Source organism: Rhineura floridana, chromosome 1 (assembly GCF_030035675.1).
Source record: "Rhineura floridana isolate rRhiFlo1 chromosome 1, rRhiFlo1.hap2, whole genome shotgun sequence".
NCBI lineage: Eukaryota > Metazoa > Chordata > Lepidosauria > Squamata > Rhineuridae > Rhineura > Rhineura floridana.
Genome location: NC_084480.1, coordinates 174,107,218 through 174,123,512, shown reverse-complemented (window position 1 = coordinate 174,123,512; position 16,295 = coordinate 174,107,218). Strand labels below are relative to the sequence as shown.

The window sequence follows — 16,295 nt, the reverse complement described above, 5'->3', positions numbered from 1 at the left end:
AGGAACAGCCCATTTATGGTAAGCACACAGCAGTGCTAACACAACTGAAACAGCTGCCTGTTTCGTTTGGGTTGCTGGTTACCTTGATTTAATGGCTTGAGAAAAGCAGTGGGCATTGGAAATGGAGTTAACCACTAGGATGATTTTCAAGTGGAAGGAAATGAGAAGGCAGCACTTTTCCTTGGGAGATGTCTTATTTATCTTATGTGTTTGTGTGTGCCACATTTTATCTTTACAATAGTCTTGTGGTTCAGAGACAGCAACCCCAACTCAAAGTCAAGCTGGGCAAAGATTTGAATCCAGTTTTCCCCACCAAAAACTTGTACTCTAGCCACTGCACCACACTGGATCTCTTGTTAGCCTGCTGTAGAATAGGAAAGCATTATCATATGAGTGAGACTGAAGAAAGTTATTGTCAATTTAGTGAACCTTGCATAGAATACTTCATAACTGGTTGAGGACAGCAGGCATAAATGATCAAAAAATTCCCCTGCAGCCCTCCTCCATTCAAATGGAACCTATGTGGGAGATCCTGATAAGTTTGTGTCCAGCTCATATACTATGTAATGAGAAAGCAAGCAATAGTTCTTGCAAGGTGCTTAATCTGAATCACAGTGCTTTCATAGGAGTTTAATGGAGGATATTTTGCTTTTAAAAGTTTACAACAACATACATCTTATAAGCAACAAGGGGACAGTGGGACTTGCTTCTGAGTAACCATGGGAGGAAGGCTGAGATAGAAAATGAATTCATAACAATAAAATAACTGTCAGCAGTCCTGAGATTTCTACACCCTGGGTCCGGCATCTAGCATACCCAAAATGTTTTTTTTATTTATGCAAGATTCTGACAGAACAAATGTCCTTTGTAAATTTTTGGAGCTTTTGAACTTGCACTAGTAAAATAATCTGTTTGGAATGAACACACTTGTTCAAAAAATGTGATGGGGCATCTTATAGTGACTCGTGCCCTTCTTCAAACTTTGGAAGTGAAACTTCATATCCAAATTAGTTTGCTGCAAGACATTCTGTGTGCATTTGCTTTTTGTGTGTGTGAATAAATGTTGAATTTACAGTGTATTTCATTTATTATATTTTGCTTTAAGAAGAAAGTGTGTGTACACATGATTTAAGTGTGCCCAGGATGTAGAAATAACATACTCATGATGCAGGATGAATGCACCATTATAGTGATCCTGAAAATAGGCAGTACAACAACCATATCAATTTAAACAGAAATACGTACACAAGAGAATTTTACCTATACACAAGGTCCACCATTTTGAACTTGCAATCTGACATGCCTACTACTCATAAACAAATTACTTATGAGTATAGTTGCACATCCAATCAGAGGAGAGCCAGATTTTTTCAACATGTTCTGGGATATGTGGAGAAAAAAAGCTTTGCAGTTTCCTTCCTTCCTGTCACCCCCTCTGCTATCTAGTTGAGGGAACTGTCATATGATACAAAGTAGGTACTATTACGTTTTGTTAGACCAATAGTGTAACAATGTGCAAGTTTTCTAAGTCTGCAGAACTCTTTAACAGGTAGAAGCTCACCTGTTCCTACACCAGCTATTAAATACTGTTTTACTTACTTTGATCTCTCTATTCAGGAATGGCCATGGGAACAGGGACAGAAGCTTTGGGAACAGGGACAGAAGCTTTTGCAGAAGGCACTGAAGGTATCACAGTTTCAGGATATAGGGAGGTATTCAACTATATAGTTGCACTAGCACAACAGGATTTTCCCTCTCCTCCCCCCATGCGCATCCTGCACTGTCCCAAATTTGCTCTAGAGGGTTGGAGGAGCCCCCAGAAGAGTTTTAGAGGGCACATAGGGGGAGGAGAGGGAAGAATGTTCTGTTGCACAAAGAGAAATCCTTGCGTTGATGGAATGTTGTCCTCAGTGCTACTTTGAATACAACCCCTAATTTTCAGCTACATCCCAGATGAAAAGAGATGGGCTTGAGGTGCAGTTCTTGCAGGATGAAATCTTTCCTTCACACATACACACTTGTGTACATCTACAGTTTTATGCAAGTAGTACTATCAGAAGCATCATGTTTTTAAGTGGCAGGAAGATTTACATTTGCATTTTTCACAACAGGGATAAAATTGACTATTCAGTGTAAAATACCCCATACTGTACAACATTCTTCCAGCAGAAATTCAGCAGGCATCCTCGCTTTTGACAGTCTTTAGAAGACTTTATGCCAACAGGCCTTTGCAGCTGTTTAATTTTTTATTAGCCAGTCACTGTAATGATTATTTGTATTGTTTTCATTGGTGTTTCATGCTTTATCACTGTCACTGCCCTCATATTTTATGATATGGCAGGCACCTAGGGTTGTCACCTTTTTAATGACCCTGTTCTGGCACCTACAGCAGCAAACTGATATGCAGAAATAAAAAGCAGGTGGAGCTTTTTCTCATCATTTGAGAAAACCTTGATGGATTAATATGATGCATTTGTAAAGACACACTGGAAGTCAATTTGCCTACATTTGCCCCAAGCTGGCTAAAAATATGCGGTGTGGACTTTTACTTATGGCTGCTGCCATATCCTTTTTTTGCCCTGCATTTTAATCCTCCAATAGCACAGGGGAAAACAACATTAACTGGTTTGTCAACTCAACACACAATTTACACTGGAAGTTGCTTTTGCCTGACAAATGCAGAGAGTAGGAGTATATTTTGAATAATCTGGGGATGCACAAAGAATGCAGACAATAAATGTTAATTTTCAGATAAGGAAACCACTGACATAGAACATGCTGCTATTATTAGTGTGTGTATATATACACAGACAATACAAATTCAAATAAATACAAATATTAATATTAAAAAGTTAAAATGAGACATCTTTGCTAACACTGGTACAATGATAACATATGCATACACAGATTCATTAAGGATAAGCCCTATTCCCTTTTAATGTTACACATTACACTACGTTTTCTGTTTTAATGCTTACTACAGGAATCCAAAACTAGGTTTGCTAACATGTTGCATGTGTCAGAATACTGCTAAGAAGTCCCTTGCTTTTTAAAGAGGTTTAGTGGTAAATTCTGAAATGCAGGCTGTCTTCAAGACAACCTCCATAGCTATGCCACTGCTCAGACTAATCAACAAAAAATGGAACTTTGGGCAAATGCAGACGTAATGTCTTTAATATCCAGATAAACAGTTCTGGTGGATTCAGAACTTTGCTCACTTTTTTGTCATATTTTGATTGTTCATAATCAAGGGATTTTAGAATTTTTCAAAATAAGCAGCAGTTTAACCCTTAACCATGCATGCTAATGTAACCAGTAATGGGGACTGCTATGTAGCTTGGCGATCACTCGTGACCAAGTAAGATTGTCTTCCAAACTAAAGTCTTTCCATGGGACTTTTGTTATGGAAGACACCTGTGTGTGATTTTGTTTTACATGGGGAGATCGGCGCACCACGATCAACATACAATCTTGACAGAAAAAGGTTTTGATCCAATGGAAGTCCTTTATCTGCTGCAGCCTTCATCCGCCTTCACAGCTGTTGTAACGTACACATTGTTATCCTCCGCCTGTTCTGCCGTTGAGAGGAACAATAGGATCACAGGGGACAGTGAGTGCCCCCGACAACAAGCTTTCAAGACTCAAGTCAATATTTGCAGACTGGAGACTGTGAGGCTACCCCACTACAGTATCTTTAATTTAAAAAAGTATGCCTGTGAATCACTGTGATGAAGACTTCCCCAACTTCCCAACATTAGTCCACACCAGCATCCTTTTTTGATATACCATTGTTAAGAAAGATTGCAAAAGCTGCAGCTGCTTGCTTTAAACTGCACCAGTCTGGACCTTACTTTATCAAGCAATTTGCATCCAAGTTTGGCTGGACACAGGACAAGTGGGTTGTTTACGCAAATTCTGTTGTTTTGACTATTGTCACAACTGCTGCCTGGGTAAACTGAATTAAAAATGCTAACTTTGTTTAGGAAGGAGTGGTAAATAATTGCTGAGAGCAATGATAGGACCATCAGGGTTGTTCCTGAGGCAATACCTGGCCACATCTACAATTCAATGACAAAAGAACAAAAGAGCAATAGGCTGTTAAGGGTTTCCAGGGGGACTAATGTAGGTCACTTTCCAAAATCTCTCTCTTCTTTTGTTTAGGTGGTTTGGTGGGTTTCTCTCTTTATTTACTTCACATGCAGAAGGTTGGTAAAATAGCACCTCAGATGCCTTCATTGTCCCTGCATTTGTCCCTCAAGAGGCAAGCATGTGGCTGTAGTATGTTTTTATTAAAACTGCCTTTCAAAATGCTAACAATTGATGTCAGAATAGGAAGAGTACATGCACCAGAAGGCTGAAAGGGAGAGAAGAGTTCACAGCCCTTGCCTTTGCCACTGTGCTCCCTCATTGCAGAAGCACCAAAATGCTCACAGACCAGATAATATCCTCTAGAATAACTCAGAAGGGTTCTTTTGAGTTCTCTTACAGGACGGACCTTAAAAATACCCCTCTGTCACTTTTCAAACCTGGCAAAAAGGAACTTTACAGTAAAATAAATACAGCTTTGAGTACAATTCCCCTCCCACTGCCATGTCCAAGGATGCATTATGAACAAAACTGGTTTGTCATTTTTAGAAACAGCAGACCTTCCAAAGAGAATTCAGTAAAAACCTCTAGGGAAGACATGTTCGTCTCTTGATTTCCTCAACAAGATTTCCTCTGCAAATATCCACCTACAAAGCAGAAACATGATCAAGTTACAAAACATATGTGTCTCAGACCCCTCCCCCAGTATACACCCCTCAGCAGCCTATTGGAATATCCCATAACACAGTAAGCCCAACTATGGCTTACTGGAATCATGCAAATGTGCAGGGCCCTGGAGCGGAGCTCTCTGCTGCTTTGCTCCTTTGTACTCTCAGCCAAGGTTTAACTTCGTATGTTGCACCAACCAGGACTCATGGCTAACCTCCCTCCTCCCTAACCACAAACTATAGCCAAGAGCAGACCATAGTTTGGCTTACTGTGTCAGTGAGTAAGGCCAGTGTTTTCAGTGTTCTAATAAGCTATACCTTTACGTCTTTTCATCAAAATAAACTTGCCATTTTCCATCACTTTAAAGCAGATAATTTGCATCTCAACAGAGAAGACTTATCAAGCCCCCAGCTACATTTCTCATTCACCAGATATTTTTGACACTATTCAAGACTGCATATGTCTTGCACTGTAGTTAAACTAAAAAGGTAAAGGTGTCCCCGCACTTGTAGTGCGAGTCGTTTCCGACTCTTAGGGTGACGTCTTGCAACGTTTTACTAGGCAGACCGTATATATGGGGTGGGATTGCCAGTTCCATCCCTGTCCGTAGTTAAACTACTTACCTGTTTTTACACTGTGTTTTTTTGGATGTTACAGAATAGGAGCATAGTGTTTTAGAAGGGCTAGAGAAAGCTGCTTGCCTTGTTCAGTCTGACTCAGCCAAATTAATAGTATTTCCTTGTTCCTTACTTAAATCAGTATTATTATCCACGTGTGGAAATGAAAGATATGACACCACATTTTCCGTGCTGCAGTATTTTAACAGAATGATTCACTTTGTACTGCCCTATGAAATGGTCACCTCCATATAAACTGGGATGCATGTCTAGGAAAGTTCTGTCAGACATAAGTAGGCCGTGAATGTGTGGTTAGGGTAACATGAGTTTAAGCAGGGATTCATATATGTTTAGTATATATTTTAAGCATAAGTGTACAATCTAGGTTCCAGTCTAGCTTGTATATATACATCAGCATCAAAAGAGTTACTTCAGTTGCACTAAAAGGCTGGCCACTCTGTGGCTCTCCAGATGCTGCTGGACTACAGCTCCCATCATCCCTGACCATGAGCTGTGTTGGCTGAGACTGATGGGAGCTGTAGTTCAGCAGCATCTGGAGAGCCACGGAGTGGCCACCCCTGATTGACCCTACATTCTAGAACAGTTAAGCAGGTTCCTTAGCTTTTTATTTCCCATCCTAGTTGCTGTAGCCAGCCAAACAAGGATATAAGTGCTAACTCTTTCAACTCAAAAAAGAAAATTTTTGAACTACTGGATTAGAAAGGAGCGTGTTGTTGTCTCAAAATATATGGGGAACTGGCAAGTTTTAATTGCTTAAATGGTAATCTAAATTAGAATAAGATGTGAAGTACCTAATTCAAGAGGTGAAGGAAACAATACTGAATTAGGTATTTCACACCTTATTCTAGACTCCCCTAACCCCAGACTCATTGTCTCCTGCATCTGAAAGCCAATACACTAAAATAGCACCAGAGATCCTGATTAGTAGCAAACAGCAACAACAGCTTTCCATTTAAAGGAATGGGCAGAATTGATTAAATAAATCTGAGAACCAGTGCAATTAGAATGCTGCTCAGCCAGGAAGCTCACTTAGTGCCTAGGCACTATCTCTCAGTTGAACGTACCTCACAGGATTGTTGAGAGGATAAAATGATGTGGGGAGAACCATGTACACTGATTTGAGCTACTTGGAGAAAGGTAGGATGCCAATGTAATAAATACAATTATGTTGTGCTTGTGCAGATTATACAGCCACAAGAGTGGCTGTATATTATAGCCAGCATGGATTTTTCACATTCTGCAATGTTAAATTGAAAATACCCCCCATGACATTCTGCTGTTTCCCATAAGCTCATTTCAAAACAAAACCTTACAAAACTTATACCCTAAACTGAGAAACACTTCTTAACAACTCTCTAAGTTGTCCTGGCGATACACAAAACACTCAGAGAGAATCGAGAGTTCAGAGTATTAAAAAAATAAATAAAACTGAACTGCCTTCAAGTCAATTCCGACTTATGGCGACCCTACGAATAGGGTTTTCATGGTAAGCGGTATTCAGAGGTGGTTTACCATTGCCTTCCTCTGAGGCGGAGAGGCAGTGACTGGTCCAAGGTCACACAGTGAGCTTCATGGCTGTGTGGGGATTCGAACCCTGGTCTCCCAGGTGGTAGTCCAACACTCTAACCACTATGCCATACTAGCTCTCCAAAGTGTAAGAGAGGAGGAAAAAATCCAGACCCCTATTGGACTTTTTTCTGTCAGTGGTCTCATAATTTGTTGAAATTAATTAAAAATCAACCATGATCACAGAGTACCTGTAATCCTATTACTGACCTTGCCCCATACTGACCTTCATTTTCTGCAGTTTAAAAGTTAAAATGCATGGCTGATTTTTAATTAATTTAAGAATAACGCTGAAGTATATTATAACGTCGGGCACGCTCAGTAACAACCAACTGTCAGTGTTCTAAAACCAGACTCACAGCCATTTGACTTGGCTAATCAGGTGGCCACGCCCACACCAGACCTTTATTTCACTTTAGACAGTCATGGCTTCCCCCCAAGAATCCTGGGAAGTGTAGTTTGTGAAAGGTGCTGAGAGTTGTTAGGACACTCCTATTCCCCTGACAGAGCTTCAGTGGCCAGAGGGGTTGAACAGTCAGGGGATTGTAGCTCTGTGAGGGGAATAGGTCCTCTCCTAGCAACTCTCAGCACCCTTCACTAACTACACTTCCCAGGATTCTTTGGGAGAAGCCATAACTGTCTAAAGTGAAGTAGTCTGGTGTGGATGTGGCCAATAACAGCTTTGATTTGAATTTGTATGGGAGACTACATGTGCCTGTTGCAGAATAAAAAGGTGGGGGAAACCCTGAAAAAGAATGATACCGTTCACAATGTTTTCCTTTTGGAAAGGAAAGGGGCTTTCCCTCTGCCCAGTGCCCACCCACCCAATCTACTCCCCTCCCCCTCCCTGCCCCTCCCTCAAGTCAGTTTCACCTATCCTCAGCATGATCATACAGGAGTAAATTACACTGAACTAAAAAAACAGGCAAATGATCAAATCTGCTTTCCCCTCCTCCCCACCCATCCTATTCCCTCCATTTCCCCCATCCTTCCCTCTTCTTTCACCCCTTCCCCTCCTTCCCCTCCCCTCATCCCCTTCCCCTCCTTCCTCTCACCTTCCAATCCCCTCCCTTCCTCCTTGCCTCTCCTGTCCCCTCCCCCATCCCCTCCACGACCTCCATGATCAGTTTCACCTATCCTAAGCATGATTACACGGAAGTAAATCCCATTGAACTCAATAAGCATGCAAATGATCAGACCTCCCTTTCCTCTCCTTCCCCTCTCCTCTCCCTTCCCCTCTTCCTTCTTCCTCCTCCCCTGCCCACTCTAACCCTCCCTCCCTCCTCTTCCTCTTCCCCCTTGGTCAGTTTCACCTATCCTAAGCATGCACAGGAGCAAATCCCACTGAACTCAATAAGCATACAAATGATCAAACCTGCCCTCCTCCACTCCCCTTCTTCCCCTCTCTGCCCTTCCTCCTCCCCTCTCTCCACCTCCTTCATCCAAGCTACACAGGAAGTGGATTGGACTATGAAAGACTAACCCAAATTGTGTTTGAATATTTACAAATTTGTAGGGTAGTACAATATCTCAGAGAGGAGGTCAGGTCTCCTGATCCACTGGTGCGTTCACTATAGCTGCCCAATTTCCCTGCTTTTTAAAGTTTGATAGAAATATCTGTTGGCTATAGGTACATTCTTAAACCACAAAGGTTTTTTTTGCCTATTAGTGAATATAATTCTATGCTGCGTGCAAAGTCCTTCTGGCTAACAAGACAAAGTGGACTTCCATTTTTATGCTATGGGATTCAGTGCAGAAATGACTTTTACAGTTGTATTTCTACCCTCAGACTTCCCTCTTCATAACCCTAAAATGAAGTGAGCACCTCTTCTCTAGTAGCTACATCTCGCAGTTTGACCACTCCATCCTTTAACTCTTGCTCTCCCAGGATGGTGACAAGAGGGATTCCTGTCTCCTCACAGTACTGCAACTGGTTCAGTAGCTTGGGGTTCTTCTTATAAAGCACCTCTGCCTGCAAAGCAGAGGAAAAAAGTCAGTAGGCAAAGACAGACTAACCTCCATCATTCTATGCCAGTAGTTTTCAAACTGTGTCAAGGTTTTCTCAATTAAAAGAACAGTGACAGCACATCAGCTTCTCTGAAAAGGCAGCTTACGCATCCCAATTCTCCCTAGCAATCTGGAATTGTATGTTGAGTGTGTTTTCTATGGCATATATTCAATTAGAAATTTGAAGGCCTGGAAAGGCCTGGGGGACAAATAGTTTTTCCATTCCCTCCCCCTGAAAAGTGGAAAAAAATAAAAGAAAAAGGGTTTTTCCTGAATTTTCCTGTTGTTTTTTTCCTGAGCCTTATCTCTACTCTCAGTTCACATGATATCCAATAGGCCTGACCAATGCCCTGCGTAAACCAAGCACATACCCCAGAATCTTTAACAATGCAGTTTCCTTGGCAGTTTTAGAGGTTTATTGGCAGAAGAAGTTATGCAAGAAATATTCCCCAGTGACAGAAAGACTGAGGCCTGTTCTATGCACTTGGTACTTGCAGATGCCTTTAAATGCCAGGAATAGGTTGTGACCAGTACCTGCCCATAGACTGGACTTTCTAAATTTCCTTATTTCAGAACATGATGTTCCATCATAACACAAATGTAATTCAAGCTATGCTAGCTCAAAGCCATCCCCACCCATGTGTTTCACTTAAGGCTAGGGACAGATCCAGGCAACTTCTGGATTTTATATTTTTAAAAATGGGGAAGAGGGTTAATTAATCCGACAGGATGAAGTATTGGGCTATTTAATTAACATACAGGGCAAATCATGCAGCCACGTTACTGAAGCTAAGCAGGCCTGGTCAGTGTCAGGATGGGAGACTGCCTGGGAACCACATATACACCATCTTGAGTTCCATGATGAAGAAAGGCCAGATGTAAATTAAATTTACATTTAAATTCACTTAATTTAAAAAACCAATCAGGGACAGCAATCTGTACCTACTGTAGCAAAGAAGAGCAAACGCAGCACACAGCTACATAGAGTTAGAAGGGACATCACAAGGGCATCTAGTTCAGCCCGACCCCTGATGCAGGAACCCTATACTACAGCATCCCTGATAGGTGGCCATCCAGCCTCTGCTTCAAAGTCTCTACTGACAAAGAGCCCACCACTTGCTGAGGCAGTCTCCTCCACTGTTAAATAGCTCAAGCCATCAAGATGTTTGTCCTAGTGTTTAGGCTCAACCCTTTTTCTTACAATTTGAACTCACTGGTTTGGGTTCCATCCTCTGGAGTAACAGAAGATAAATGTGGGCTACTGTCTATTTGTCAGCCCTTCAAATATTTGAAGATGGCTATCATATTGCCTATCAACTTTCTCTTCTCCCAGGTAAACGTTTTCAGCCTTCTCTCATAGGGCTTTTCTCCAGGCCTTTCACTGTCCGCTTGTTGTTTTGGAGCAGGAGTGGGGAAACTCAGGCCTGGAGGCCAAATACACCCTTTCGGGCCTCTGTATTTGGCTCTTGGGATTCTTCTAGTGCTTCTCCCTAGGCTGGCTCCGCATCCTCCTCAAGTACCTTGAGCTGTGATGTTTACTGCCAGAATAGAGGATGGAGAGATGTGTGTGCAGGAAGCTCTGATTTTTTATGCCTGGAATGTAGCCCTATTCCTATTATGCCTTCCTGTCATGCTGCAAAAACAAGAGAAACAGAAAAAAACCCTCCCTGCCCCATTCTATGACCACTATTCTTGGCTTGAGCCCATATATGTACTGCAGTTGCACCTTGATCCCAGAATCCCACAGCTCAGACACAAGCTTCAGTCTCTCTTCAAGGAGTTTCTTCTGAGCAGATGCCACAAGCACCTGGGTCCCTGTCGTCCGGATCTTCTCCTCAGAAGCCTGAAGGTGAAAGCAGACTTTTCAGTTAGGGAGTGATGCATGGAAATGTACTAAGAAGAGAATCCCAACAGTTCATGTTTGCAACACAAATTCAAGTAGTGTGGACTATCCCAAGAGCCATGCCAGACACTTTGTGCTACAGCAGACAACAGCTGGTGTGGTACTTTAGAGACAGACAAGTTTATTGCAAATTTGTAGGCAAGATCACTTCTACGAATACATCACCTATCCCAGAGTAAAAAGCAGTGGGAATCAAGAAGACTCCCCCAAACACAATGAACCCCACAGTAATAAGTCCTTTCTACTACTTAAAAACCTGCTAGCTATCATAAGAAAAGTTAAGTACCACTTCAAGACTTAGATTCTAGTTGATAAAACATCTAGCTATTATCATCAGACTATAAGAAACTGGTCTCTGAACAATGAAAAAGAATAGTATTTTTGTTGAACAGCAATAATTTTTTTCCAGTTATGTTCATAATTTTTTTAAAACAATAAGAATAAATTTAATCAGGGCTGTGGAGTCGGTACGCCAGACCTTCGACTCCAACTCCGACTCTTCCATTTTTCTACTGTCCGACTCCTTCATAAATGGCAAATGTATATTAACTAGTAATAACAAATTTACTGTAGTAAAATGGTTGCACAAGGCATTTCATCACCACCACGTGAATCCAGAGCTTGGAAAAGTTACTTTTTCGAACTACAACTCCCATCAGCCCCAGGGATTGGGCTCGTGGGAGTTGTAGTTCAAAAAAGTAACTTTTCCAAGCTCTGGATTCACGTGGTGGTGGTGATGAAATGCCTTGTGCTACCATTTTACTACAGTAAATCTGTTATTACTAGTTAATATACATTTGCCATTTATGAAGGAGTCAGAGTCGGTACGTTTCTACTGACTCTGACTCCGACTCCACCCAAAATTGCTCCCGATTCAGACTCCACGACTCCACAGCCCTGGATTTAATGTTATTTGTTTCCCCAAGTAAGGCTTTGTCTTTGATGTTAATGTTTTTGAAGTTCGAGAACATTTAGCTCCTTTATTGGATGAAAGGGTTTCCCAAATGTTGGGAGGTTCTAAAAGCTTCTAAATGTAGATGCTTTAAAAGCATCTTTGCTATGCACACTTGACTGTCCCTCTCCTCTACGATGCTACCCCTAGGAAAGGTTAATGCATTGATGACTTTTAATTTTGGAAAAAATACAATCAAAGAGAAACATATGAAGTTTATGAAATTATGAATTGTGTGGAGGCTGGAAAAAAAAGGAGGAAATGGAAAATATTTCACTTTCTCACACCCTCAAAGAACTTCAAAAGGCTTCTAAAGCCTTCTTGGCGGAATCTATGCTGGCAGTTCTTTAAGAAGTGTTGTTCGTCTATGTGCTGCTGCTTAATGTTCTCCATCAATTTACCTGGAGCAGATATTAGTCGTAGTCTATTTATTTATACACACATGTTCCACAAATACATATATGCTCAAAGTGGTTCACACAAACAAACAGTCCAAATAGTGTAACACAACAATACATAATAAAAAGTATAATCGCTACAACACTAAAAAAAGTTAGTATACATCAAAGTGTAAATGAACATAAAGCTCAACAATAAAGCTAAAGCAAAAATATTGAAAACTAACCCCCAAGCTGATATAAAAATCTTTTATCCCCCTGACCCTTATGCCACAACCCAAAGGGCCAGAAAGTCTTCTGGAAGAAGCTCCCTTTTGGAGGCTCTCAGGCCTGGAGGGTGGGGCAAAGCAGGTGGAAACAGCCATCCCCTGATAACAAACAGTGTCTCTCACCAGCTCACTGGCTTGTATTTCCTAGTTCCCTTGTTATGTGCCTCCAAGTCGACTATGACTTATGGCAACCTTATGAATCAGCGACCTCCAATGGCATCTGTCATGAACCACCTTGTTCAGATCTTGTAAGTTCAGGTCTATGGCTTCCTTTATGGAATCAATCCATCTCTTGTTTGGTCTTCCTCTTTTTCTACTCCCTCCTGTTTTTCCCAGCATTATTGTCTTTTCTAGTGAATCATGTCTTCTCATGATGTGTCCAAAGTATCATAACCTCAGTTTCATCATTTTAGCTTCTAGTGACAGTTCTGGTTTAATTTGTTCTGACACCCAATTATTTGTCTTTTTCGCAGCCCATGGTATGTGCAAAGCTCTCCTCCAGCACCACATTTCAAATGAGTTGATTTTTCTCTTATCCGCTTTTTTCACTGTCCAACTTTCACATCCATACATAGAGATCGGGAATACCATGGTCTGAATGATCCTGACTTTAGTGTTCAGTGATACATCTTTGCATTTGAGGACCTTTTCTAGTTCTCTCACAACTGCCCTCCCCAGTCCTAGCCTTCTTCTGATTTCTTGACTATTGTCTCCATTTTGGTTAATGACTGTGCTGAGGTATTGATAATTCTTGACAAGGTCAATGTCTTCATTGCCAACTTTAAAGTTATATAAATCTTCTGTTGTCATTACTTTAGTCTTTTTGATGTTCGGCTGTAGTTCTGCTTTTGTGCTTTCCTCTTTAACTTTCATCAGCATTCGCTTCAAATCGTTACTGGTTTCTGCTAGTATGGTATCGTCTGCCTTTCTTAAATTATTGATATTTCTCCCTCCAATTTTCACACTTCCTTCATCCTGGTCCAATCCCACTTTCTGTATGATATGTTCTGCGTATAGATTAAGCAAATAGGGCGATAAAATACATCCCGTCTCACACCCTTTCCAATAGGGAACCAATCGGTTTCTCCATATTCTGTCTTTACAGTAGCCTCTTGTCCAGAGTATAGGTTGCGCATCAGGACACCCCCATTTCTTTTAAAGCATTCCATAGTTTTTCATGAAATACACAGTCAAAGGCTTTGCTGTAATCTATAAAGCACAGGGTGATTTTCTTCTGAAATTCCTTCGTCTGTTCCATTATCCAACGTATGTTTGCGATATGATCTCTGGTGCCTCTTCCCTTTCTAAATCCAGCTTGGACATCTGGCATTTCTTGCTCCATATATGGTAAGAGCCTCTGTTGTAGAATCTTGAGCATTACTTTACTTGCATGGGATATTAAGGCAATAGTTTGATAATTACTGCATTCCCTGGGATCCCCTTTCTTTGGAATTGGGATGTATATTGAAAGCTTCCAGTCTGCAGGGCATTGTTTAGTTTTCCATATATCTTGATAAATTTTTGTCAAAATTTGGACAGATTCCTATTTCCCTACCCTTTAAAAAGGACCTCATTAAAAAAAAAGTATGACAATGATTGCTCTCCTATTTTCCAGTATAGAGGATAACTTTAGAAACAAGCTGCATATTTTTGTTGCAAGATCAGCAACTTCCCATTGGACTTCTTTAAGAATTCTGTACCCACTGGTTGGTTAATTTGTCAATTAGTCCCCAAATTTCGTTATTCAATCACCATGTCTGTTTGACTTCCCAAAAGAGAGATCAGCTGTAGGCCAGTGAAAATAATTCATTCAGATTCTATACAGTCTCTCTCTCCTTTAGTAACCTTTTACTCCTTTATCAGCTAATGGCCCAATCATCTCCATGACTTTTCCAATAATCCCTGAGGTTTCCTATTGTCTGATATACAAAGCAGTATTTATTTATTTAATCATTTGCATTTCCATACAAACAAAGCGAAACATAAAATAAACACAAGAACAATAAAATAATAATAAAATCAAACAAAGCCAAACATGAATTTATTTAATGGCCTGAGGGTTGTTTTTAGAGTGGAAGGACAGGAGACAGTATATTAAAGTTACTGAAAGTATGAATACATATTGTTGATTTTTATGGGTTTTTTTAAGCACACATTAATTTTTCACTTTCCTTATTGTCAACTTCATTTTTTTTTATTAGAGTTTGTTTCCCTTTTTGGTTTCAAGACTTCCAGTTTCTGAAGGAAACCTTTTTGCTTTCTTGATTCTGCTGATTAACCACACTGGCATCCCCTTAGATTTATACTTAATCTGAGGTATACATTCTAGCTGATCTGCTATTATTGTTACTTTAATAACTTCCTGATCTCCTGAAGAGATTTAACCTTTTGCTTTCCCTTTCAGTTTTCTTTTAACTAATCTCATTTTCGAGATTTCCCCTGGATTTCTTTTCTGGTAGATGTCACTATGCTGGACTTTTCTTTAGTTGTCTCCCTCATTTCTTTCTCTACCTCAACACCACCCTCATAGTTGTGGTAGGCGGGTGTGTGTAGGAATAGTGTGTATCCTCAGAACTGAATTACATTTTTAACTTGGTATTTCATGCAAGTGATTCTGTGAAGAAGTTTATTCCTCTCCAGATGTCTAGTTAGTTTGCCTCTATGTGCTGACATACAGAGCAACCTCTTTTCCCTTCTCTGGCTGTGTATACACCAGACCTTTAGATTACAAAGCACGTCACCACCCCAAGAATTCTAGGTACTGTAATTTATCCCTCACAGACCTGCAATTCCCAGCACCCTTAAACTACAGTTCTCAAGATTCTTTTATTTGGGGGATATGCTTTAAAGGTCTGATATGTATGCAGCCTCTGCCTTTTCTATAGAGGTTTTTTCTATGGATAACCTTATCCCACCAATACTCCCCATTACATTGTGGCACTGTTACAAAAGTAATTTAGCCCTCCCCACTTTAAAGACTTGTGTAAAGAAACTGTTATATGGTTATGTAATTACTTAAGTGTTATCAATAACTATGATGTTCAGGTAAGCTCCAATAATGGAGATTTCCCTCAACACCTTGGCATTCACACAGCTTGACTTTAGTTGGCATAAACAGCCTCTCCAAATGCACAGAACAGAGTACTCACAGACTCCAGAACAGGCAGCGCTTGTAGTCACTGTTGCAAGCAGACTAGCCATCACCACAGGCAAGCCCTGGGGAAAGGGAATAGTGAGCAGCCCTTACCTCCACCTTTTGTTCCACGATAGAGAAGATCCGTTCAATGCCAATGCTGATTCCCACACAAGGCACCTTCCGCCCCTTGGGGTCAAACATTCCTACTAGTCCATCATAGCGGCCCCCTCCAGCTATGCTGCCCACACCAACAGACTCCTCTGTTTGGTTACTTTGCTGCTGGAGAAGGACAGCCTCACAGATTACTCCAGTGTAGTAATCCAAACCACGAGCCAGGCTCAAGTCAAAGGAAACCTGCAAAACATAAACCTTCTTAGATGTCAGACACATTGACGTCCAAGTAATGAGATGGGCCAGGAATAGCCCTCGCTCACCTTATCCAAAATGCCAAAAAGGGTCAAGTACTCAAAAAGCAGCTTCATTTCCTCAAGGCCTTCTCTGGCCAGCTTGTTCTGCAACAGCTTTGGGTCTTGGAGCAACTGTTCAATCAGACTTAGTCCACCTGCAGAAGTGACACACGCATCACATATTATCCTGTGCGACAGAAGCATCAGCACCAACAGAAGACCTTCTCCAGGCAACCCAGCTCAAATCTTTCTTCTCCTTTCTCT

At 41.0% G+C, this 16,295-nt stretch overlaps 1 protein-coding gene across 1 annotated transcript in view; it reads right to left on the bottom strand.

The window, feature by feature from the left end:
* Positions 1 to 609: 609 nt before the first annotated feature.
* Positions 610 to 16,295, bottom strand: part of HARS1 (histidyl-tRNA synthetase 1) — a 37,123-nt gene continuing 21,437 nt past the window's right edge. Inside the window, exons 9-13 of the mRNA XM_061586610.1 lie at positions 16,059 to 16,186; positions 15,736 to 15,978; positions 10,693 to 10,809; positions 8,785 to 8,931; positions 610 to 4,733 (exon numbers count right to left, since the gene is read on the bottom strand). Of these exons, the coding sequence (XP_061442594.1) occupies positions 4,674 to 4,733; positions 8,785 to 8,931; positions 10,693 to 10,809; positions 15,736 to 15,978; positions 16,059 to 16,186 (695 nt within the window). The 3' untranslated portion in view covers positions 610 to 4,673. The remainder of the gene's footprint in view (positions 4,734 to 8,784; positions 8,932 to 10,692; positions 10,810 to 15,735; positions 15,979 to 16,058; positions 16,187 to 16,295) is intronic.